Source organism: Balearica regulorum, chromosome 13 (genome assembly GCF_011004875.1).
Source record: "Balearica regulorum gibbericeps isolate bBalReg1 chromosome 13, bBalReg1.pri, whole genome shotgun sequence".
Classification (NCBI taxonomy): Eukaryota; Metazoa; Chordata; class Aves; order Gruiformes; family Gruidae; genus Balearica; species Balearica regulorum.
In genome coordinates this window covers 3,917,394-3,943,322 of record NC_046196.1, presented here as the reverse complement: position 1 = coordinate 3,943,322, position 25,929 = coordinate 3,917,394, and the positions used below count along the sequence as shown (strand labels likewise).

Sequence of the window (25,929 nt, the reverse complement as noted above, 5' to 3'; positions counted from 1 at the left end):
TTTGCTCGGGTAACTGTACACTTGTAGTTACTGTGAAGTAAGAGGCCGTTGATGCACTGACGCGTGGGTAATGGTCGGCATGACAAGCAGCTTACCTCCGAGCAAATCAGCCTCTTGTCTGCGTTAGGGCTGACCGTAAGCAGTCTGTATCTGAAATCCACTTTTTCCTCGGAGCTTGTATGGTGAAGTTTAGAGATTGATAGAGTGTAGGGCAGATTAGAGTTTGACGTTTAAAGGAACCAACTTGATGTAGCCCTAATGGGTACATCTGTTTCTTGCATAAATGCAAACCTGAAAATATTAAAATTGGAATTGAAATAGTCTGAAATGGCTTCAGCAAAGTTTTAAGATGTGCTAGTGTATCTCTGCTATGTGTTTTAAATGTTATTTACAGAGTGCGGGGTAAATTAATGCTGATTGTGAGTAGCTTGGGTAGGAATTGTGTAAGTAATTTAATTAAACTTCAGTTTGATTGTTCCAAGTATTAGATTTTATTTGTCAGTTTGAAAAAAACCTAACTTTGAGGCTTTTGAAATTAGGTGAAATAATTTAGAGCGTACAACCTAGGACCCCAAAAGCTCATACTGATAATGAGATTGTTTCTCGCAAGTGTGTATTACTTTTGTAAAATCCTAATGCTGTTCTGCTTAAAAATGCTTGCTACTTAGACATTTCGGTTGCAGAAAAAAACTTTTCAGTTTGAATTAATGGTTCAGAGTAAGTACTACAGCGATGTCTTTCTGAAGCTGTTTCACAGCTAAAACCAAGTATTTTCTTACACAGAGGTTGTATAGTGACAGGCGGACTGATTGATTGGGATGTAGGATGGACGGACAGCGGGCAGGGAGCTAGCACTGTTTTTCATGTTGCTTAAAATCCAGTGGCTTCCCCCCCACGCACCCTGCATCCTTTTTGTAGAGATCGCCTAGTGATGTGAGATCTTGGTTCTTTTTCACTTCAGCACGTAGCTGTGCCTTAACAAGGGTAGAAAATGTATTCATGATAGCAGAGGGTGCTGTGTGCGCAGCTTACAGAAATCTGTTTCTTGAGAGACAAGGCTGACGTGAGAGGCAGAGGACAGGAAGGTTGGTTACATTGGGTAGGATTAATGTCATCATTCATATGACAGTATAAGTTCATTTTGAAACAATATTTTTCTTGGTTTATTATGTAGGGATCTTTTAACTGGTTTACTTTGTAATAATAAACTTTGAAATTTATGAATGTAGATGGCTGTGAGTCATGCAAACAGCAAGTACATGAGTTTGCAGGTATAAAGCATTGTTAGATAAAGCCTCATAAAATCTAATATGCTGGTTTCTTCAGGCCCAAAGGGGATGGGTTTTTTGTGCTATAGTCTAGCTAGGATTAGTTTTTGGGTTAGATGTTGGTAAATTTTTTAAGTCCTGTTGTGAATTCTGAAGAAACAGTTACATAGACACAACTTTTCCCTATGTGAATACATCATTATATAGTAAAATGTTGGTAAATCAAAAGGCTGTATTATTATATGGAGGAATTAGGGTTGGATTTATATAGTTTTTAATAGTCTGTAGTTGAGATTATTGTTTTGTGTTGTTGCATGACTGCATCAAAAATGTCTCCTAAAAGCATAATTTAGTTAGATTCAGCAGGTATTTTTCTTAGGCACATTTTTGGAATATGATAAATTCTAGCTGGTATGTTACTGAATAAAAATGACTCGGTTATATTGAGAGCATAAGCCAAGTTTAAGTCCTGTGCCAAGAATTGTGAAGCCATTCACTCAAGTACAATTTAGTGATCCTGTTCTGTTTCAGTGTTGTACTGTCTCAGTTGGTAGTTAGCAGTTGGTTATGTGAAGGTTATTTAAAGCATTAACTGTTTCACTGTGCTTCAGATTTTTGTATCATAGATGTTCCAGTTTGTTTTGACTGTTAGAATTGTTTGTCAACTAAACCAGATTGTGTTAATATTTAAAAACGCTGAGGGGCATTAAAATGATTAAAGTCTTTCCACACACACAAGACATATATGTGTAAATCACATTTTTGTGTAAGAAAACCACATTTTGTAATTGCTATGGAATTTAGCTTACACTTTGAAATTTATGAATGTAGATGGCTGTGAGTCATGCAAACAGCAAGTACATGAGTTTTATTGGAATAAACCATGTAAAGTCTAAAAAAAGTACTGTGAATTACTGTATCTAGAGTTTGTGGCAACAGTTTGCACTTCACTAGAGATGATTTTTCAACATTTAAGAACTTTTTTTCGTGATTCAACTCCCAGTCTAGTTAGTTGCATCTAGATACAAACAAGCTAAGGATTTACCATGAGCAAGACTTGACACTGATGAAAAAGCTGGTGCCTGCCCCGGTTTTCTGATGGAAAGGGTGGAGAATAGCAAAGAATTGTCTTAAATGACCATCAGAGTACACTGAAGATGAGCGAGTGGTGAGCTGTAACATACTGGACCAAACTGACTCGCTTTTACCCATAGCCGTAACATTTGTGACTAGTACCTAATGTGAATATACTTCTACCTGTGAAGAATGGGGTGTTGGTGGTATTTTCCAGTCCTTTTGTCTTGTCAGTTTATTCAACTCCTTGTTCAGCTTCTTTCTGTTCCAGTATCTCTCTGCTGTCCTGAATATTCAGATGCTATTCAGCTAATTACAGCTGGTGATGGAAGTTTATAGAAACTTCCAGGTGTTACGAAGTGCCAACATGTCAGGCCTTTTTATTGAGAATGTTTCATTTTCTGTAAACTAAATATAAACTCTCTTTTAGTGTGAGGTTTTTTTGTGGTCTAGTGAGGTACTTGCATTTTTTTTTCTTTCTGAAATATATAAAATACCTAAAAGTGTGCAGGAAGATAATGTTGGGAAAAACACATTTCATCTTAGGTTCATTATGCAGAGTTTCAGCCACAAGAGTAACAAAATTCCGAAGAGCAGCTGTACCAAAATTGGTGACTATTTAGATCTTGTGTAATTTTCTACACCCAGGCAGTTTCAGTTCAGTAGGACTGCTTGTGCACTCCGGCAGTGGTACAATTATTACTCTTACGTAACTCATTAGTTTAGCAGAACTCTGGAAGAGTAATTCTTGTTTTTTCTGTTGTGAAGGGTATGTGCCTTTGTTGTTTTAGAAGGTAAACCAGCTTGTGTTTGGGGCTTATATGAATTGATGTAACTTTTAGCTCTAAATGCTGGTTTAACACGGGTCATGGGATGATCTGCAATTTGTGCTGTGGATACCTGTAGTGGGAATTTGAGGGAAAATGCATTGTATTCGGTTTCGGAGCCTGAAGTGCTTTGCTAAAGACTTGGGAAAGAATTAAAATGAGAGTTGGGATATAAACAGGTGAGTTTCTGGCTCCCACCATGCAGATATTTTTGAATGCTAGTGTCTTAATATTACTATGAATTTATTAATTGTATTGGATATAAATCCTTCTTTAACAAAGATTCTTCTCTTCTATTTTTAGTATATTTTTGGGGAGTTCAGCCCTGATGAATTTAATCAGTTCTTTGTGACTCCACGGTGCTCTGTTGAGGTAAGATCTAGTTTAAACTTCTTTTAGAAATAACATGTTAAAGCTGCATCTCTTTGTTGTATATTTGAAATATAACAATACAATTTTTTTATCATTCTCTTAGCTTGCTAATTTACAGAAGATATTGAACAGGAGTCTTCTTTCCATGTATATGAAGTCAATTTTTAGAAATAAGAAATGAATGATTCCACATTCTGCTTGTCATACTTTAGAGCTGGAATAGCTGACATGGTAGTGACAGGAAGTTGAAAGTGAGTTATCCAGCCCCATTACTTCAGCTTTGATTGCCTTTTTTTTTTTTTTTAAGAGGTGGATATAGAGAAAACTTTTCAGCAGTATTCTTGGTTGTAAGAAAGGTGGGCTACTAAATCTTGTGAGACTTTTGAAGCACAAGGATTCTTAATGTTTTTTGACAAGTAGAGCACTGCTAGCCATTAAAGCTTACAAGGAAGGCTGTGTGTGAGGTCTGAGAAATGGATCAATAATGAACTAATTACAGTGGCAGTGAGAACCACAGAGAGGAAACAGTTGTCTTTGCATGTTTGAGCTCATAACATACTACAGATAGTATTGTGGACTCTTATTCTCTGTAGTTCTTGGCAGAGAGTGAAGAAACCTTTTTCCTTTGTAGGGAAGTGTGTTATGTCACTGTCCTAACGTCCAAATTTGAAAAATAATTTTCCTCTACGTCAGTTTCCATGTTTTTCTTCCCTGTGTTTCTATTCAAACTTTTCAATCATGCTTCTCTCCTCCCCTCTCAACATAAAGGAAATGAACACTTCAGTTGTAGATGGGGAAATCCTTTTGTCACATTTTACAAATCTGACAACCATTGTTAATGTGACTTAGTTTCCTGTAACTTAATCTTCCAAGTATAATTAATATAACATACTGCTAAATAATAAAAGTGCATGAAGGGAAGAGGGTGGGGGATAGGGGAAATTTAGAAAGAACAAGATAGCTTCTGCATGCCTTTAGGGATAGCTTTGTGTCTTCTCTGGTAGGTGGGAAGTAATGCAGAATAGATCTTCAGGTAACACATGTTTCTTCTGATATTGCTGTTTTCCCACCATTAAATGCAGTAGCAGAAATGTGACGTTTGCATCCTATGTAGTGTCACCTTAAGTGCCCTACATCAGCTATGCTAATGCTTACATTGTGGAAGATGAAAATGTCATCTCTTGACTTCTGTTCTCATAAAGTATGTTGGGGAAACATGAACCTACAGCATTTGAACCACTCTTCATTTTATAACTGTCTCAAGTGTACCACATACTGGTTACCTGTCAAAATAAAAAACTGTGTTGAATGATGTTCCTTAAGTTTGTCCTTGATCTGGTTCCGTTCAATGTTTTAATTATCTGGATGATGAAATAAAAATTATGCTTATTAGTTTTACACTGTGCAGCTAATTCAGAGAAAAGTGGTCTGAAAAAATAGGGTGAAATTCAAGAAGGACAAGATGGAGATTGTAATACTGCAGTGGAGTTTGACATACATTCTGTGGGAGGCAGTTCTGGGGGTCCCAGCCTCTGTTGATGCTGGTGTCTTGAAGTCACCTAGAGACTGAAGGGCGGGCAGAGGCAAGGGACTAGTTAAAGCTAGAAGTTGTCTAGAATGTCTCTTTTTACATGGCATTTTTAATACATGTTCTATCAGATAACCTCTTGATTGAAATGATTCAGATGACCCAGTTGTATGAAACAGGTCGACTCAGAAATCTCTACTTCACAAAGGTGCTGTTGATTAAACAGATATGTAGGGGATCAATAGGTGGACTTTTTTTTTAAATGTTCTTTTTTACTTCGTATTTTCTTAAACCCTTTGAATAGGAGAAAAACAAGAATGACAAGTTTTATCATAAACTGTTGACTATAGACTTTTAGAGTTCTTTTTTAGCTCTAACCATAAAATTATATTGAACCTGTGTTCAACATTAATATTAGTAATAGGTTCTTAACAGCTTGGAGCCTCCTTCTGACCCATTGATTCTCATTTTTGACTTGGAAGGTTGATGTATTAAGATGCATTATGGCTTATAAATGGATTTATATAAATGCATTTATATATGGTTTATAAATGGATTTTACAGTATGTGTTCTTTTTATGGACTTTTTAATAATGGAATTTTAGGAATATTTTTCTTGTGACATCTGATGCATTGTTGTCTACAGTGCTTTGAGGGCAATCTGTAGCTTTAGAGAACTGAAGACTTCAGTGGAGAAGTCTTTGTTATCATATTATAATGATATCGTAAATATTCATTATAAAACTGAGCTATACTGCTGAAGTTTTATCTCCCATTGCAGAAACAGTTCAGCCGTTCTCCAAGGAGCTGCTGGAGTGCAATATGGCAACAGTTCACACAGGCATGAGAGAAGGCTTTCAGCTGCTGGGGGAGTTTGGGGGCAGGCAAGGGGGGATTAGAAATTGCCCAGTGGTGATTACACAATAGCAAAAGTTCTGTCAACCACTGAGTCCATAAAATGACGCCAGTGTTTTGTACTAGAAATACTTACAATCCAGGTAGGAACTATGTGCTGTGGTTACGTTATGCTTAGGCTGACGATCAAAAATTTTTGGTTTTGTTAAATGTGATTAAGAATACACCTTAGCTGAAACATTTCAGGGGCAATGCTATAGCTGAACCAGGTTGAGAGTCAAAAGGTTTAAGTGTGATTATCGTCCGTGCAAAATTTTGTTTCATCCTTTCACAGGTAATTTTGTTTACCTTCAGTTTTTGTCAAAAAAGAGGCTATGTTCCTCACTTTAAAATCATGGTGAGTTACTGTTGATGAAGGAAGATCCTGATGCTGTGATGTGAATTGCTTGAGAAGTTGATGAGCCTATGGTGTGTAACCAAGATAATCTTTATCTTTCCGTAATTGTGGTAATCTACAAGGACACTTGAAGCTACAGTGTGGGATTTGATAAATATAGAAGCATGAGTTCAAGACGTACTCTCAGAAAATCAAACCTCAATAATGATGTTATTTTTAAAGGATTCATATGTTTCAAATGAAACTGATATCAAATGTTAATAGAGTTGCTTTGTCTTTAAAGAAGTTTCATTTATTTTTTGTACAGCTCCCCCCGTACAATGAAACAGTTTCGTGTGGTATTAAGTCCACAGGTAAGTTTAACAATGGTAAGAAACCAACATCCATTTTTTAAAAATTAAACGTTGTGACACTTTCCTTAGACTTACTACAACCTCTCTTTAATCTTGAGAACTCATTCAGCATGTGTATATGCATATACTTTGCAGGTTGTTTTTTTTAAACACCTTTATTGAATGAGGTCCATGACGGTATTTGAAAATACTGCATTGAACTTCAGCTAATTAGGGTGGACATGTTTACTCCTCCTTGATTGTGCTACCACACAATCTTAATGTCTTGCTGAAATATTGCAGGAGGTAGCTGTAAAAATGGGGGGTTGAACCTTGCTAGAGAACTTGTACTGAAGAAATAAGTAACTAGTGTAGAGCTGTAGCATGAGTATTTTCTGGCAGTTGCAACCTGAAGACAGCTCTGCAAGCAGTGCTCTGTTCAGTGTTCCCTTTGACTCTTTCTCTGGCTCAGCTACTTTTTTAATTTGGGGTTGGTTTTTTTTAGGTGACAGTATGACTCTTGACGTAAACATGCATCACAGAGTTCACGTTTTAAAGCTTTAACAGTCATGTGCCTACTCTGTCTCAACCCATACACCTTACAACTTGAAAAAGAAACCTGGCCTTCATAGTTATATACAGTTGACAGTTGAGTAGGAGTTGCCATGTGATCATAATTCTATATATTTAAACCAAACTTTCTCAATATTTTAAGCAGCAGGTAAATTAGTGTTTGTTTTTTCCCTGAAGCAGGGTAGAGCAAGGAAGCTGAGACTTACCCAGATGTATATGAGAATGATACAAATGACATCCAGATCTCCTTCAAAATAATGCAAGTGTCTGACTGGACATTTCTCAAAAGTACCTAAGAGGACCAAAATGCACATACTAACATTTAAGAACACCTGATCATTATGCTTAGCGACTTTGGCTTTGCATTTAAAGGTAAATAAGATAGCTAGTCATAAGGAAGGACAACAGGTCCCATTTGAAAGCAGGTATGCAATATTTCTGAAAATTCAGGAGCTTTATTTAGTACAAGACCAATTTTAGGACCCTGAGTAACAGTTTTAAGTAGGAGTTTGAAATCTTCATTAAGAGGACCATATGGTACAAATTGTCTGTTGATGACAGGGGCATCCAGTCATACATGGCTTTGTCTAACTATGGATTTAAGTTCTGTTCTTTAAGACTGAGAGTTTAATGTTTGCAAGCCATACAGAAAGCTGGTTTGTACAAATGTTTTTCAGATCATTCCTAGACCCTGAGAGAACCCCTCCCAGCCCTGAGATTAGGTAATGACAGCAAATTAGGTTTTGCCTGAAAAATGTCTTTAACAAGCTTGCACTGTACTGTGCATGCATATTATCACTGTGATGGCTGCCTAAGGAGCTGTGGAAACTAAAATGGAATGTGATGCTTATGCAGAGTATTTATAATTACAGTGAGATGACACACATTGACCGTGTTGTCACCCCCACCCGTAGTATAATTTTTTCCCTATATTTATCTTCAGTATTTAACTTTATTATGGAATTAGAAGATCTGTTAATACTTACTAGGAATAATGAAGTCACGGCTGAAGCTCTACTGTGCAGAACTCTGTTCACACTAATTAGTGCTATGAATTTGCAGCTTTTGTTATTGAACATAGACTTTGTCCTTGGAGCATCTGTTGATACTTGTTTCAATATGCGTGTCATGTTGTTCATGACAGATATATCTGTTTCAGTCCATTCAGAAATAGCACTGTGAACTAGATTGAAACAAAGATGCCCAGAAGCAAAGTGGAAAGTCAAAACAAATAGAAAAAATAACCTCTCATTTTTTCCAAGGAACTTGACACAATCTTATGATAAATGAGCTTCTGCCGGTCATCCTATAGACTAACTGTACAGTAACTACTGGTATTTATTATTCTAATCCTGCTGTAAGGTGTAAAGTTTAATTCCTCAGATGTAGCTTCCTAATTTGTGTGTTAAATGCTAGAATATCAGTTATGCTCTTGGCAAGATTTGACCCTATGATGTTCATGTTGCACCTTCAACTAAATTACCATAGTGCCATAATTGTAAGGGGTGTGCTTTGTTTTCTGCTGCCCACTTGCCCTGAGTTGGCCCTTGTCGTTGTCTAGTCTACAGTTAAGCTGGTGAGTTCACCAAAGCAGGAGAAAAAATATTCACTTGGGTTATTTTTTTGCTAGGTTAGCTTGCAGGAGAGCAGAGGAGCAGGACAGGAGTGCAGAAGTGAGAACTCTCACTTTTGGCTGTGGTAAACGTAACTCACCCACAAAGGGAAACCACGTTCTTTGTTTTAAGGCAATTACTATTTTTTTAGCTGGGATTTTGGAAAAGATACAGAAGTCTCAGACTACTTTGAATTTGTAGGGATTTGAAATGTGGCCAGTAATTCATTCTTATCGTGGTTGGAGGAATGTTAGGTGTTACCAGTTGTTGCTTGTGCTTTTTACTGCTGTAACAAAGGGTAAAGAACTAGCTCTTGGTTCATGCTTGAACTAACAAGTTGCTCCATAAGCAGATGAACTAATGAGGAATAGTTTTGTTGTGGATTTGTATCCTGTGTCCCCTAAAACCCCATGCCCTGCGTTTGCAAGGAAATGAAGCTGTGGCTGGTTGTGAGCTGTGTGTGCTCTGACAGGTCAGCTGGCGTATAGCGCTGGTGGCCAGCTAGTGTTGCTGCTAAGCAGTTAGGTGATGCTCGAGATCTCCCAGCCCTTCCCTCTTAAGTGGAGATCGGGCAGCAGCTTTCCACCTCCCTGCCTGTAGGCTCCTGATTTTTTTAGAAGGAACTTAAGCCCTCTGTTGTTGTTGGTGATAGCTAGTCAGTGATTGCCGAAGTAGTTGGTGAATGGTGGATCAACAGGCATGGTGTTATAAAGTGCTTTCTCAATGGGTGTAGGAGAGAGGTGAAGAAAATTTGAAATTCAGGCTCTTGTTAACATGATTTAGAGAAATAGGATGTGTATGGAGAGCTTTTCTTTTTTTTATTTTTTTAAGTTTCCTTCAGTCTGACTGGCAGCAAGGTTGAAATTGATAGGTGAGATGTGTTTACTTCTCATTTAGTTAGGTTAACAAATCCAAGTGTTAAGAGCAATTAACATCTGTATTTACTTTTTTTACTGTGATTTGGCATGAAGTTAAATTCCAAAATTTTGTGTGAGCTACAGACCATGTAAAATATATAATATAGTATATAAGACTGATCTTTGTTCATTAATTCATAATATTTTGGTATTGCATGTGTAAGTCAGACCTCAACACACATTGAATGTTTTGTTACCCTTCATGTGATATTAAAAAAAAATACATACCCTGTAGATCTTGTTTCTGTCACTGTTTTTTTTTTGTTTGGGAGTTGGTTTTTTTTAAGTTAAAATTTTTGTCAGACTTTTCTAGAAAGTATTTAGAGCGTTTTGAAACAATTATGTTAGCAGTTATGTATCAAGATACTCTCCAGTAGACTCTGTCCTCCCATAGACTTATTTCCCATAGGTGTATGAATAACTTTTTTTTTTTTCCTTAGGAACTGTTGCTTGCTTTTTGTTGGGTTTAAAAAAAACAACCAAACAAAAAAACCCACCAAAAACCCAAAACAACCCAAACACTCATTTTCAATGAGTGCCTGTACTACACTTGAAAACATGTATCTCTTGACATGTAACACATAATGTAAGTTGCAAAAAATCTTTACAGTTTCGTGGTGTATCCATTTATATTCCCTTGGAAATAGTATCTAGTGTTGTTTAGTTCTCTAGTAACAGTCTTTAAAAATTTGAAATGTGGGGGGGAGGTTTAACTCCTCCATCTTTGAGGAAACAGAAAATATTAAAACAAAGGTGTTTGAAACAGTAACTTACATATCATAAAGACCTGCAAAAAAGTACTAAAATGTGAGCTTACCTTTAACGTTCCTGAGACTCAGTTTCATTAATTTTACCTCTTTATTTGATAGTTACAGAAGTAGTTGTAACTGAAGTATTCAGTGTTACTAGTTAGCACAAGTGCATTATAAAACAATTAAGTTCCATGAAACTTTAGTACTTTGTCAGTGAAAATATTTTGTGATACTGCAGCTTGCCATGAGAATATTTTTTAGCATTTCTTTAAAGAGCATGTCAAAGTTCCACATTAAATAAAGGAATAAATAAAAACCACCAAAAAACCAAAACAAAACCAAGGAGAACCCAATCCTGTTTATAAATTTTTCAATACTGCTTGTATGTACGAGTTGAACACTGACTTAGGTTGAGATCTATCTGTTGTATTTCTTGTCATAAAATCATATAGTCATATATATCATATTCTCATAGTAATAAATTCAACTGTGATTAAGTAAGTTATTGATGAACTTAGAGTTTAAAAAGTGTAATTGCAGTGTTTCCGTACAATTAGAGTATTTCAGGAAAAACAAACCAAATAAGCCGCCCAAAAACTGAACTCCATATGTGGAAATTTTTTAAAAGTTAAACAGCTAAAGGCTTGGATTTTGTAACTGTCAGTGGAAAAGACAGGCTTTAGAACTGTGGAGTGAAATATTGCACCATATTTTATATGCCATTATCCAGTAATTAACTTAATACAGAATATTGCTAAAGTCATTGGGCTTTAATTTTTCTTAATAGGTGAATTTAATAGGTCTTGTTTTCAAGAACTGTGCGGTGATTTGGAAAATTACATACTCTGCTTAAGAAAACAGTGTATGATTCAGGTTGTCTTTAAGAAAATGATGTTTTGAAATGGTCTTCAAGATGGAGATAGAGAATAAGAATTATTTTAGTTTGAGGGAATGTAGCTTGTTTTCTTGAGTTGCAGGAAAATACGGGTTTTGTTCCCTTGATTTTGTAGCTTTTTGATGTCATTCACTAACTCTGGTTTGCTTTCTCTTGTCTAGGGGAAGAGTATCAGAGAATTGAATTTGGTGTTAATGAAGTTATCGAGACACAGTCATCTGTACTAAATAACACTGACTACAGTATTTCAAGTACTCTGAATCCTCAGGCTCCAGAATTCATTCTCAGTTGTGCACCTGCTCAGAAAACCCCTGATGATACTCTCAGTGAAACAAACTACAACTCCATTGACTGCCAGTTCACTGATCCAACCCTCACTTTGGACAGCAGTTCTAATGCTGAAAACGATGGCTTGTCTGGAGGCCTTGGACAAAGGGAGCGTAAAAAGAAGAAAAAAAGACCGCCTGGATACTACAATTACTTGGAAGATGTCGGTGACGGCATCACTCCCACAGAAGCTCTTGTAAATGGCCATGCAAATTCATCGGGACTAAACAGTATAAGCACGGAGGATACGGAACTGACGGGAGACATACCCTCCCTGGCCACACCAAGGACTTGCAACAGCCCGGACAATTCTGTGGACTTCATTAATGAAGCTGTCTCTGATGATTCTGTTTCTAGCGCACTAGACAATACCAGGACTGCAGGGCAGCCTGAGGTATGCCGTGTTACTAATTCTGAACAGTTTTGCATCCCCTCAGAGACTGGCAGAGATAGCCCTTTAAGGACAGCTGTTGTACAGTCTTATGCTGGTACTGATACTACTGAAAATCTTGGCGTTACTAATGGACAAACACTTGAATCCTCTGGTGAGGACACAGCTGCCAATGGGGTAGAATTGCACACTGTGGAAAGCACTGACTCAGACCAAGCTAAGCCTGAGGAAGCTTCACCTACTACTGAGGCAACAGTCCCGGTTGCAGGATCAGTCCCTGTTAATCAGCCTGCAAAATCGTGGGCTAGTCTTTTTCACAATTCCAAGCCCTCTACTTCCACATCTGTGGTCTATGTTGAGACTAAGTATACCCCTCCTGCCACATCTACTCTGGTCCCTGAAAAACAGGTTGAAGTCAAAGAGGGACCTGTTCCAGTTTCAGAGGATCCTGTAGCCATAAAGATTGCAGGTATAGTTAATACACACGAGTGGATGTTACACTGGAAGGGTATTAACTCTGCTTGTAAACAGGAGCGTGCTGCAATATCGACAGAGAAGATTCCTCTGTTAATGTTCTTAATAGGATGACTGTCAAACGCTGCTATGAAAGATGTAATTTAAATAAGTTAGTTTTGTATCCCCCTGAGTAAAGATCCCAGTGAGACGTTACCATGTCATTATCCCAGATGTGGTAAAACTATTGCTACTTGTCAAACAATGTGTTTAAGTGATCTGTGATTTTTAAATAGGCTGGTTGCATTCAGCTGTGTGGTGCTGTAGTAGGGAGAAAGTGTTAGAAATGTTAGTTATGAAAATGGTGTGTTATATTGTCCAGTGTTTATAATCTTGTAATGCATTCCATTACAAGAAGAGAAGAGTATTAATATATTTATGCCAAGGTGGCTGAAATTCCTGGACACTTACAGTAGCTTAAGAATAGCATTTAAATAGGTCCTGCTTCAGAAATTCTAATTCAGGAAGTAGTTTTTATATTTATTGATTTGCTGTTTGAGAGGTCTTTGTCTTTCAAATTTTGAAGAATTATCCTTAACCATTATAAACAATACTGTTTTATTCAGAAGCATTGCTAGCTATTGCCTGTTCAAGAATAACCATAAGAAACTGTCCAGAGGGTACATCAGGAAAGGCGCTGTGTGATAGAAGGGCTTTCACCGTTGGTCCTGTGGCTCAATGAGAAATGCTAGAATGTGTGTGAGATCCTTTTTGCAGATTGAGTCAGAAAACATGAAGAAGAATACCCAGTTGGTTGCGTTTTGTGTCACTGATTCATGAGTGTTGAAACAAAAATCATTATTTTAAATTTATTAAATAGTCCATATGTCAAAAGTCTTTTGCAAACTCCTATTTATGCTATAAGCTAATTTACAAGTACAACGACATTTTGTGTGTGACAGCTTCAAGTCAAAGTTTTCTACTCTAACCAGAAGCTGACCTGGACATTTCTGTTCAGAATACGCAGAAGTATATGCCTGCCTCTCATCACCTCCTTACTCAGTAATGATTTCATTACTTAAAATTATCTGTTGGGAGGAAAGCTGTCAGAATAACTTATCTGTGTATTTTTCACTTAGGTGTCACAGATGTATTTGACTGTAGTAAAAAAAAAAGTATAAGCAAGTGATAATGATTTGTATGAACTCGTATGTGTCGAGTATTTTGTACTCTTAAAATCTTAAGCTATCATTTGGTAAGGAATTTTAATTTAAAACTATTTTGTGACACCCATAAAGCTAGAACTGCTTGCCATAGATGAAAAAGGTTTTTTGGTTTTTATCTTTTCCAAGTCGCTTCAGCTTTAAGTTAACTGTTAGACTTTTACTGTTTCTGTACTATTTTTTGCCACCAGGTGGGAGCAGAGCTTTTTATTTGGTCTTTAATGTATTAAAATAGCAATGTAATTTTTACACAGTTTTCTTCTGCAGAGGAATAATCTGAGTATAGATTCTTTTCCAGTGAGAAGGAATTAATCTCATTGCAGCTGGTTTAGGTAGGAGTTACATTGCTGTAAATTCAAATGCTACTGATTCTGGTATGAAATGTTCACTTGAAGATCTGAATGCTGTGTAATCAGTGCTTTGCTGTGTGGAAAGAGGTGACATTATTGTCTGTTCTTTTTCTTAATGTTCTCTGTCCTTTTTGGAAAATAGGTACATTAGTGCGTTGTTCATACACCCACACTCAAAAATGTGTTAGGTGAGTTTCAAATTTATGATTTCCAGACAGATCATTTGCTCTGTTCTGTACATGTTTCATTTCAAATCTTCTGCCTAGGCTAGCGTCGTTGTATAAGGGTGTATAGCAATCCTGTGCTGCTGATTGTATTCCTTGTTTTCTGTGTGGCTGGGTTGAGATCCTGTTGTTGGATTTGCTGGGAATTCACCAGTCTCAACTCATGCCAACTGGAATGAATTTTTGACCGCAAGTGCCATAGGGTGCTAAACACAGGTAAAATCTAGATCTAAAGTATCTCAAATTTAGCAAGCAAAATTAGCAAATATTCTGACTTAACATTGGAGCTCTGAGGCCCTTCTGTACAGTTTTTATTTAGAACATGTGCTCAGGACACAAGATAATTTACTTTTCCAGGGACAAATTGCTGGTTTGTGCCTTAATTTCACCAGTTATTACAAGGGAGGTTAATGGTTCACAGGTTGAACCTGTGAAGATTGTTTAATGCTACTTGATTCAACCTGCGAAGGTCTGTGGTTTCTTAGTCCTCACATTTAAACGAAAGCTACACAAGATAAGGAGGTGAAGATCAGGACTAGAAAATAAATAAAACAGACAAATTTCATGTTAATCTTGATGAGGAAAAATTACTGGAGAGATAATTTTAGCAAGTGGCTAAGGTGTGTGGTGAGAGGCTTTACTGGCAACACTAGTGAACAAGTTAAAGAAATTCCCGAAGCATACTGAACCATTGATGTTTATTTGGCAAAACTCAAGGCAGATAACAGAATAGTAGAGAAGTACAGGTACAGCGCTTGCATATTTAGAAAGGGACAACCCTATTAACTATACACCTTAGCCTGATGTAGATGCTAGGACAAATATTTTAATAACTTGTATCTAAGGGATAGTAAGGTTATAAATAGTCCATATTTGTAAAAAGTATAATTCGGAGGCTTCGCTTGCCATGTTTCACAATTACTACCCTCTATTGTGTAACCTGATGATAGTTAATAACACCTAGTGTAATGTTCTAAGTAAGCTAGGGAAATAAGTGATTGGAAAACTAGCTCTTCTCTGAGTAGTCTTTTAACTGTTCTTGGTAGAAATTTCAATGGGAGAATCTAAAAAAGATTCTCAGAATCATCTTTTCTTGTAGTGTTTTCATTGTGGATGGTGGAATTAACAGTGCTGTTTACAGCAGGCAGAATTTCGGATGAATTGAAGAACACGAACATTTAAGATCTGACTAAGTCTGAAATGATTTTAAATTGGAAGGAGGGGAATCCAATAAATGCTGCAAGTGTGGAAGGATACACCAGAACAGAAATCAAATGCAAGCATACAGTACAAAGAACAGATGGTTGGAAATAAAAGGAAATAAAAAAAAGAAAAGAAAAGTATCTGGAAGTTCTAGGGAGTTGATAAGTGTCCCTTAGTAAAGCGGAAGACGACTAAGTTTTATTTCCAGTGTGCGTTCATACCAATTTATATGGAAAATATGGAAGAGAACTATAATTCTGTTGTTGCTGTTGAGGACTCGATGAAAATGCCAGTCTTTGGGCATTACTTCTGAAGGAAGATGTAGTAGCGCAGCAGAGAAAACAAAAGTAAGACTTAAAACCCATACTCTTTTGGCAAACATGGAAAATTTGGATTTACTTTGTCCTGGATGAGGTTGTTGGAATGATCATGGGTGTAACTTCAAATATGTAAAACAAATTCATAAAGCCAGATGGCAATTCACTGCTCTCTTGTAGTGAACAAGACAAGAATGATTTAGTTCAATTTGTAACAAAGATGTTTCAATATTACATATTAATTTTTTTTTTCTTATAAAGCTGGGTAAGCACTAGAGCAAGTAGATGTGGGATGGAGGCATGCAAGATCTGAGTGACACACGTCATGTTTGCCAAATAACAGTCTCAAGCTAAGCATTAAAATGGTAACTTGTAACATGCATCTCTTCGGGTATGGAGACCATATCCACAGGGTTTCTCTTTTGTTAAACTTTGGATTTGCACTGATGAGGGAATTACCTTTTTTTTTATTTTTTAAATTTGACAGGTATTTGTAATAACATCACCTAGTGAATGAACTTCAGCAAAATGTTCTCTGTTTACCAACAGAAATTTCTGAACATGATAATACTGTTCTAGATGTGTTTTCAAATCAGAGCCATGTGTCACAGTTCAATATCCATCAAAGGGAATGTGAATCTTTCTGGTTAGTGACGTGGACTTTATAACAGGTTTTGAAATTTTAAGAAAATTTTCTCATGGTTGTAAGCGTAATTTTCTTCTGATACTCTTGTAAAAGTTCTTGTAGTTACCGTGTAAATGTTAGACGCGAGAGGAAAATGTGCTATTAAATGTAATTGCTGTACACAAAAATAATTCTTTATGTTAAAAGAAACACTGTTTACAAAGCATTTTTATGACCACAAGAGGATGCTAAAGCTCCTAATAATATTTTTATTTAGTATGATACAAAAATGGGGAAAAAATACAGTTTGCATAAGAAGTTATTGATAGACATTAAAAACATAATTTTTTCATTATTTTTATCCTAATTTTCAACAGTGCTTAGGTATATTAACAGAAAGATTGTGTGCACAACACATTGCTGCTTTAACAATATAGTCTGAAATACTTCAGCATCAATAACATATTTCAACACAGAAGAGTTTTCATCTGTATCTGTGCTGGGTGCTAACATCTTCCCTTTTACATCTTTTTGCTGTCTGCTTTTTCAGGTGTCAGGTTCTTTATGTAACAGAAGACTGATTTAAATATTTTCTATTTTTTTTGCATGTTTTTATTTGGTTAGGACTGATGACGTCAGCAGGAAATATGATCTTATAGGTAAAGAGGTAGTTTGGAAGTAAAGACATGGATTTTATTTATAATTCTGCCACCTCCTCTGCTTAGTTATGGCTTTGTGTCTCTGCTTTTCCACCTATGTTATCTTGTCGGTTTAGATAGTCCTTCTAGAGAATAGCTTAAACTCTTCAGTTTATTTAGTGTAGCGTATAAGGTCTTCAGAGGGCCTCACATTTATTATAAAAATAAATAACCCCCTTGGTAGACAATCACTATGTTTATTTGCATTTTTTATTCTGTCTTGTATACCTCTTATTCTTATTTTGCAAATTTAAAATATACCAGATCCAATATTTTCCTTAAGCAGTTTCTATTTAGGTACCTAAATAACAGGTCAGACTTCCTGGAAAAACTCCCCCTGTTGCTCTCAGTTTCATAACTGCAACAGACTTATTTATGTGCAGTGGTTTCTAATTTTTAAACTTGGGCCATTGCTGAAGTTTTTGAAAGCAGGAAAACAGTAGGCATTGTACTATGTAAGCCTGTTATCTTGTAGATTTTGGAAGTCTTAAAGCAGTAAATAAAACATTGTTCCGGAGACCATGTTGATATCTGTCCTGTTTGCACTAAGATATTTTTGTTGTAAGATAGCGTATGTTGAAACGTGTAAACTGAGACCGCTATTTCAGCATCATCTCTTGTCCAAGCAGAAGAATTTGGGAAATACTCCATAAAAGCGGTGGCAAGGGCTAACAGCTAATGGGATATATGTATCTATATATGAAAAAACATGTCTGATTTTAGGAAAACAAAAATAAAAACAAATAGATCTTCTCAATGTTGAGATGATTTACAATGATTAGTTTTTGTACCAGCACGGTCCTGACGCAAATTCCAGGATTTCGGTTGAAGAAATATGTCTCATTTGAAATATGAGCAGTGTTTAAATGGAGCAAAAATTATTTGCTAAAGTTTCTGGGAATCTTGTTAATTGATTTGAATTATTTTTTTTAATGCATCAACAGATATTTGTTTTGATGACTACCATGTGCATTTTGTTGATGTTCAATTTACTGTTTCTCATTCTGCAGAAATACTGGAAAATGTAAGACTAATACATAAACCAGTGTCTTTGCAACCACGAGGGCTGATCAACAAAGGAAACTGGTGCTACATCAATGCTGTATCCTTCCCTTCGAAAAATTATTACACTTAAGTTAAAATTTGTATATTATATCTGTCAAAGTTTTTCTGGATTATTCTGGTAAGTATTCTATAAAAGTGTTTGTCTTCCCATATCCTACTACTGTGGTTAAAATGTTTTAGCATCTAGAAATGCAGGGGTATTTTGGATCGCTGAACCATGTGTGCAGGGTTCCCCTGCAGTTGGTTGCACAATCCTGTTTGAAGCTTGTCTCTGTTACCTCTGTCAAAATATTTCAGGACTGTAACTTTCTCTTTAATTTCTAGTTATGTTTACTTATAACTCTTTGTGCATAACTTAAGTGGTTATTTATCTTTTGTACTTGAAGTAACTATTCTTACTTTTAGGCTTTGTTTTGACAATTTGGTAGGCAGATCATTTGCTTTTCTGTTGAGCAGGCTGTCGCTATCATAGCATCTGTGTAAATGCAGTGTTTAAAATAATCCTTTTCGAACAGGATGGAAGATTAGCTTACTCTTCATGTATTAGAAGTGCATTTCCCTGCACTTTCATCTTGGGTAACAAATCTTCCTTCTTCGGTGCTGTATTACGTCAGTTATTAATAATACCTTTTTTAATGAAAATATCTGTATCTCCTGTGTTAAGCAGTGGCTCACTGCAAGTGACAATTAGGATGCTTTTACTTAGCTGCTTGACTAATTTCAAGACTGATCATTGCAGAACCTAACAACCTGTTTTCAGACCAGTGATTCTGCTTTAACCATCAGCTTTTACCTTACGTAACCAGTTCTGCAGGTTAACTCATCTGATTGTATGTATTAGCTCAATTTTTGAAACACTGTAGGGATCAAGTTAATACTTCTCTCTAGGTGTTGAGATCGCTGCCTTTGTTGTCCTTTCCCTGCCCCTCCAGTCAGAATTCTAATACATTTCCTCTGTTCACCGTTCTTGCTGGGTAGCATGGATTTTGATGTTTTTTAAAGTATTTTCTCCCACTATACGCTGTAATCTTACTGGGTACTCCAGACTCTTCTTTATGCTGCAAAATGTTTCACATCACAGCGGGTTTTTTTGGTTTGGTTGTGGGGGTGAATCATCACTTCTAACTTGAAGTCCGTCAGCTGGCTTCTTCCATTCTTTTCAGAAAACATGTTGGAGGTTATCAGTTGCCACTTTTCAAGTTGTTAATTGTAAAAAGTCTTTCCTGTGAAAGTTCTTTTCCTCTCCTGCTCCTAGACTAAATGTTTCTTTCACCTTTTAACTAAAAGGTTTTGACATTATTAAAATGTCAGTGAAATCACTGTGTGTTACAAGATGCCAAGGGTTTTAGTATAACTTCTGTACATTATTAATGTTGTGATAAAAGTCCATCCATCTGTTCCAATTTAGTTATTGGATTGGTCTACCTAATAAAAAGTTAGCTTTGTTTTGCATAGAATTTTAAATATAATTGAATATTTGGTTAATATGCAGATTACATTTTCTGAATATTTCCTTAATGCCACTGCATAGACCCTGCAAGCCTTGGTTGCTTGCCCTCCAATGTATCATTTAATGAAGTCCATTCCAATGTATTCAAAATCACAGCGGCCGTGTACCTCAACACCAATGATAGACAGTTTGTAAGTAGCTTGCTAAAAAAAAATAAAAAAAATCTGTGACCTGACAAAGGTCATTCAGAAGTATCTAACAGATGATTGTTTACTGCAGTTATTGAAGGCTGATATGTATCTAGAACGGGGGGGTTTTGTGTGGTTTTTTTGGTGATACGTGGTTTTTATAATGAACTAGGTATTTTACAATTGCTTGACTAGTCAAGGAAGATACTTCCTGTTGCTTGAGGAATATCAGTTTTATATAGTGTTTAATATGCAAGGTGAACCATGAGAGCTGCAAGAACTAACCTAACACCTTTGTGTCATTAGTAATGATCAAGTTAATATTTTTATTTCTGAACTTTACTCAGAGTTCTTTATGATATTCTTTGATTTTTGTTTTGGGTTTTTTTGGCAGTCGGTAATGACAGTGATCTAATTTTATTATTTGTCCTTCTAAATCTTAACTTGCTGCTCATGTCTAGTTGTTCCTTCCATTCTGTTTCAGTGTTCGTTTAATGAATGAGTTCACTAATATGCCTGTACCTCCTAAAGCAAAACAAGGTGAGTGGGAATAGCAGGAGAAAAGTCTTAAAAACATGATAAAAAGGTTTGGGGTAAGCATCTGTGTTGTGTTGACTTCAAATATTGGTGCTTCATCCCCATCATGGCTCTTTGGACTTTTGGGATTTCTTGATACCTTAAAAAGCTTACTGTTTTTCTGTTGGTGCTATGTTTTTCCTTATTGGTGATTCATTTCAAGAAGTCATAGGTGGTGTACCTTATATTTTTTCTTCTATTTAGTAGATCAGACATACAAAAGCAATAACAATAGTTTTTATTGAAAGTTAGCTTGTTAAGATGTCTGCTAAGAACATGCACTTTCTAACAAAATCATTTGATGTTCACTGTATTTTACTCCCTTCATTACATGTTTCCAGCTGTTTGATGTATGAACTTGCTCAGTTCTATCATTCTTCCTAAGATACTAAACACATTCATTTAGAACAAGATGGACCATAATAAGTCTCTGTAGCAGTTAGAGATGGCCTGCAGACCTGTTACCGTGGCTTTTAATTCCTCCCCATCCTATGCACTGTTTCAATGTGAAAACTTTTAGAAGTGTATGATTCTTGCTAATAGATCTTAGGATCAGTGATGATTATCTAGTGAAGAATAGAACTTTTTTTTTTGATGCAAATAAATTACCGTGTAGGTTTCATTTTTTTTAATCTCTAAACCAAATCAGTTGTATTACAAACTTATAAAAAAACAATTTCAGGAACGTGTTTATGTAACATTATAAGAAAATACCACGAGGAGCTGGTTGTTCCAGTGATTTCCAAACGGTTCAGACATTTCTGTGGTTTGCTGCTTAAGTTTTATTTCTGTAAAACAGATCTTACTGTCTTCTGCAACTTCTTATACTTCTAGGTCATTTTATTGTATTGTGTGGTTTTCAAATACAGTTTCTGAGGCCTTGTATTGCCATTAGATTGAACATTCTGTCAAACTATTTGGGGGGGGTGGTTGGTTGGTTTTTAATTTTTTTCCTACAGTGAGAAAAAGTGATCTATTAGAATTACAAATACATAAAGGATTTAAGTATAAAAATTTAAATAGAACCAGAATTATTCTTTCATGATGGCTATGAATATTCTTGTCAATCTTCAGAGTGTTGACTACATAGAGTACTAACTTTTCCAGACCATCGGTAAATCTATGTAGGGTAATGTAAGATGTTCTTAAAAAAGACAAGAGTTGTATCTTATGAACTCTGAGCTTGAGTCACTAAAACTGTAATAAAATTATTAATAAAAAGGAATTTTGGATTCCAAAATCTAGTGATTTGTGAAGAGGACGTTAAGGTACAGTGTAGAAAAAATGCATATATTGTTATTTATATGTACTTCTCTTTGCCTTGCAGCTTTAGGTGATAAAATTGTGAGAGACATCCGACCAGGAGCTGCCTTTGAACCTACATACATTTATAGACTTTTGACGGTTATAAAGTCAAGTCTGTCTGAAAAGGTGTGACTTACAAATCTTAGACTTCTGTGATTGCATTGCGAGGCAGTCACTGTCCTTAGAACGAAGTAAAGCCATACATCAGGTTCTGTGACAAAGTATCACTGAAATCAACTAATTGATAGTCCATTATAATGAAGCTGAACTGTCTTGGGACTTAAATTATAGGAAGATGTTATTTATAAGTCAGTTTGATATGTCAGAATAATAAACAAATTATGATTGGAATGGAACATCTCTTTATAAAGAAGGTACTTACTGATTTATAGTTAAGAAATGAGCAGTTGTTCATTTCTGCTTGGGATTCAGCTTGGAATGGTTGACGGTCCACAGAGACTTCAAAATACTATTTCAGGTTTAGTTTCAATGTAAAGAAAAGATAATGGTTCGAACCATCTTTTGGTTTGGCCTTGGTTTGACAGCAACGTTTAATATTACTTTTAAAAGAAATAGCAAAAAAAAAAAAACCAACTCTCGCATGTGAAATCGAATTTTTATTGAGAAGAATGCAGAAATGCTTGTATCCAGGTCAAGCTTATGTTGTACTTGCTGTTCATGGCAGGTTATCAATTAATGTATAGGTTCTTTTTGAACTGCTTAAAAATGAGGGGTGGTTATAATAAAATTTAAACTTTTACTTGACTTCAGTTAGACTGAGTAGTTGGTGTGTTAGTGAAATTAATAGGAGAAAGCTAGATGTTCAATGTCATGAACCTTCTGTTAAAAAGAAAACATGAAAATGCCATATAATAATTGAAAAAAACATTTTATTCAGGGCAGGCAAGAGGATGCTGAAGAATACTTGGGATTTATCCTCAATGGACTACATGAAGAAATGCTGACCCTAAAGAAACTTCTCTCTCCACATAATGAAAGTGAGTGTATTAGTGGGGTTTTTTGTTTGTTTTGGTTTGGGGTTTTTTTTGTAGCAAACGTAATTTCTTTCGCATATTCTGCTTTTTTGGTGGTGATTCTGTAATACAGAGAAATGTTTGGAATAGATGTTGAGACAGGGATAGAATGCCATGTTTTAGGCGACTCGGACATCAACAAATAATCTTTTGTTAAAATCTGTCCAAAGGATAAAACTAGTCTGTTCTGAAGTATTGCTGGGTATTTGAAAAAGCATTATCATTCAGTAAATACTCTGAATGACCATAATAATAGCTCATATACCCAGTCCTTTTAAACATCAAATTTCTGTATTACGAATTTTTACTGAGCTCAGCTGAGCGTTGTTTGAGACCAACTCAAATTGAGTTAAGCATAGGTATGTTGATACCTGCAGTGGCAGTTGTTTTGAGGGTTTTGGCTCTCTCCATAGTAGTTCAGAAATACAGCCGTGTGTTTTGTCACTGATCTTTAAACCACTGTTAAGACCATTTTTTTTGAAGTAGAAACTTCTAGGCTAATGGCTAATTTATATCTAATATAAACCCAGAACATATTAAATTATTCTAAAGTTCATATTGACAAAGTTGGAGAAAATTTTCTTGGAAAGAAATACTAGAATTTGTATGCAGAGTAAAATGCTGGTTTATTTTACAGTAGCTTTATGTTTGGGTCCCCTATTAAAAACAAAATGCTGTTGGTCTTAGCCAAGTATTAGCCACGTGTAGAATTAAGATCACTAGTTATCCAATTTCTCTTTACTAGGATAAATTTTTTATGATATAAAATGATCATTCCATATTTTGTTCTTTAGCTGTGTGCAGTTTATAGCCTCCTGACTGTGGCACTTGCAAAGAAAATATTTGCTAAGCTTTGGGTTCCCTGTAAAATATCTGTGCAGAAAAGGAGTTGTATTTAATAATGGCATAATTATGTTTCCAGAATAACACTTCACTTTCTAATTTTCTACCCCGTAAATTTACTACTAAAAATATGTCAAACTTTGCTAGAAAACTACATCTGTTTACATACAGTCATCAGTGAGCTGCATTCTGTTAATATACACCAATGTGTCCAGCTATGAGTGACCCTGAAATATACTTGGGCTTGTTTACTTTCTCAAATCTGTGATCTATGAAAATATTTTATCCTCTGAAAAGTATTTGTTTTGGATTTTTTTGCCTTTCAAATTCTTTATCTGTGTACATGTTTTATTTGTAAAAAAAAAAAAAAAAAAAAAATCAGTGTGGGTGGTTTTTTTCTTTTTCACTTCAAGAACTCTCGGTTTCCAATGGCCCTGAGGCTCAGACTCTTCATGAAGAAGAGGAGCAAGATGAACAAGGGGAAGGTAGTGAGGACGAGTGGGAGCAAGTGGGACCTCGCAACAAGTCATCAGTCACTCGACAGGCAGACTTTGTTCAGACTCCAATTACTGATATTTTTGGTGGTCATATAAGGTACAGTATTTTTTCATCAAAGTTGTTGAGACTGTAGGCTGCTTTGTCTTTATAGGTCACTTTTTCCTCTGCTTTGTTTTCTGTACTTCTCACCATTATTGGATAGTTGGATGGAAAAGACTGTTACACAGTTTGCTCAGGAGAGGTGAACATTCTACCATGAAGCATTTTTTTATGCAAGAGAGACTTCAGAAGATGGACCAGAATGATCAAAAGATTGATCAATGATCAAATGATTGTATGACTTATTGTAGAGTCTGAACCTTTTAAACTGTCTTAAAAGAACAGAGTGTTTAGAGAACAAAAGCCCTCAACAGCATATAGAGGAGTTTGAAATACGTATTGCTTTGTATATTGATAGTAATATCTTAAGAATGCCGAAGAACTTTAGAGCTACCTAATTTTTCTGACCTCTGAGGAGACTTGACTCATTTAGTAAGTAAGGATACTAAGGGATAGTGAGATTTTGCCAAGAGTTAAATCTGGTCAGTAAAAGAATGAAATAAAATAAAAATAACTGTAAACCTTTGGTTATTTAGACATGCTTCCCAAAGGCAGGAAAGTTTTGTGTAATAGTTAATAAATGTTTAAGGCAAAAGAAGTCTGGAAAATGTGAATTACTTGAAGAAGTTACAGGAATGAAAAGAACGTGGGACATGACTTATATTCAGGTCTGATACCAGATGAAGGCAGAAAGAAGTTACTGAAAGAATATTTTTTGGAAAGGAAGCCTCATGACTTGTTTGGAGAAATGTATAATTTAAAATGAAAGCAAGGTAAACACTTGCTAAAAACATATTCCAAAACAAAAATGCTAGACTTGAAGAATTATTTTTACATTGGAGACAGACACTTAATTGCTAGTGTTTGACTCCCTGCATTGCCAGGTATTCAGCCTAGAGGTGTGAATAATGTGGGCCAGTGCCTTCTGCCTGTGAAATGCACTGAAATTATTCTTCTGGGATTTGAGTCAGACAGCTGGCAAATAAAATGATATTTTCCATAGAAGTTGGCAGACAGATGTTTGTATGTATTGATGAAATTCCACGTTGATGGTATGTTCACGTACCCAAGGCATTGTTAATACCCTTTGTGTATTAAGGTCAGAACTGTTTAGATCGCTATGTGGTTCCATTAGTTTTTAAATTAAGAATACCAAGAGAAAGCTGTCTTTTGTAGAAGTCCACAGAAAATGGTATGAAGCAAGGGTAATACTGGAAAAAGGCAAAAACTTGCACTGAGCAACAGAACCACAGGGCCCGATCCGACATCTGTTGTCTGCTGTCACCACACCCATGTTATTTAGCTTCCAAACCAGGTCACACAATTTACTGCAGAAACAGTATCCCATGCTGTGATGTTGGAAAGCCTCATCCTCTGAGGCTGAGGGTGGAGATAGGAAGGATTGAATACAGAATTGCCAGTAGAAGTCCACTGAATGAAAGCATCAGAAATTGGAAAAATGGAACGGAAAAAGCAGCTGGGAAAACATGGTTTCAATTGGCATCTTTTGGCTTGGGAAACTTTAGGCTGTCCTCTCAAGGCTTTAATTGTCTATTAAATGCTATTTAGGCAAAAATTGCTTAAAAAAACCCCCAAAACAAAACCCAAAAAGTCTTCCTTAAGCAATGTGAGACTTAAATGTGTTAGCACAGAGATG

General features: G+C 35.9%; 1 protein-coding gene across 4 annotated transcripts in view; it reads left to right on the top strand.

Moving 5' to 3' along the window:
- USP10 (ubiquitin specific peptidase 10) overlaps positions 1 to 25,929 on the top strand; it is a 55,026-nt gene that overhangs the window by 18,075 nt on the left and 11,022 nt on the right. For 2 of the 4 annotated variants that reach the window (XM_075766014.1, XM_075766012.1), the window contains exons 2-10: positions 3,473 to 3,541; positions 6,629 to 6,674; positions 11,565 to 12,590; positions 18,225 to 18,316; positions 19,811 to 19,920; positions 20,402 to 20,457; positions 21,821 to 21,924; positions 22,697 to 22,796; positions 24,089 to 24,269. In XM_075766014.1, coding sequence (XP_075622129.1) covers positions 3,473 to 3,541; positions 6,629 to 6,674; positions 11,565 to 12,590; positions 18,225 to 18,316; positions 19,811 to 19,920; positions 20,402 to 20,457; positions 21,821 to 21,924; positions 22,697 to 22,796; positions 24,089 to 24,269 — 1,784 coding nt within the window. Of the gene's footprint in view, positions 1 to 3,472; positions 3,542 to 5,200; positions 5,278 to 6,628; positions 6,675 to 7,485; positions 7,599 to 11,564; positions 12,591 to 18,224; positions 18,317 to 19,810; positions 19,921 to 20,401; positions 20,458 to 21,820; positions 21,925 to 22,696; positions 22,797 to 24,088; positions 24,270 to 25,929 lie in introns of those variants that run through there. The other 2 variants (XM_075766013.1, XM_075766015.1) reach the window with 2 other exon arrangements.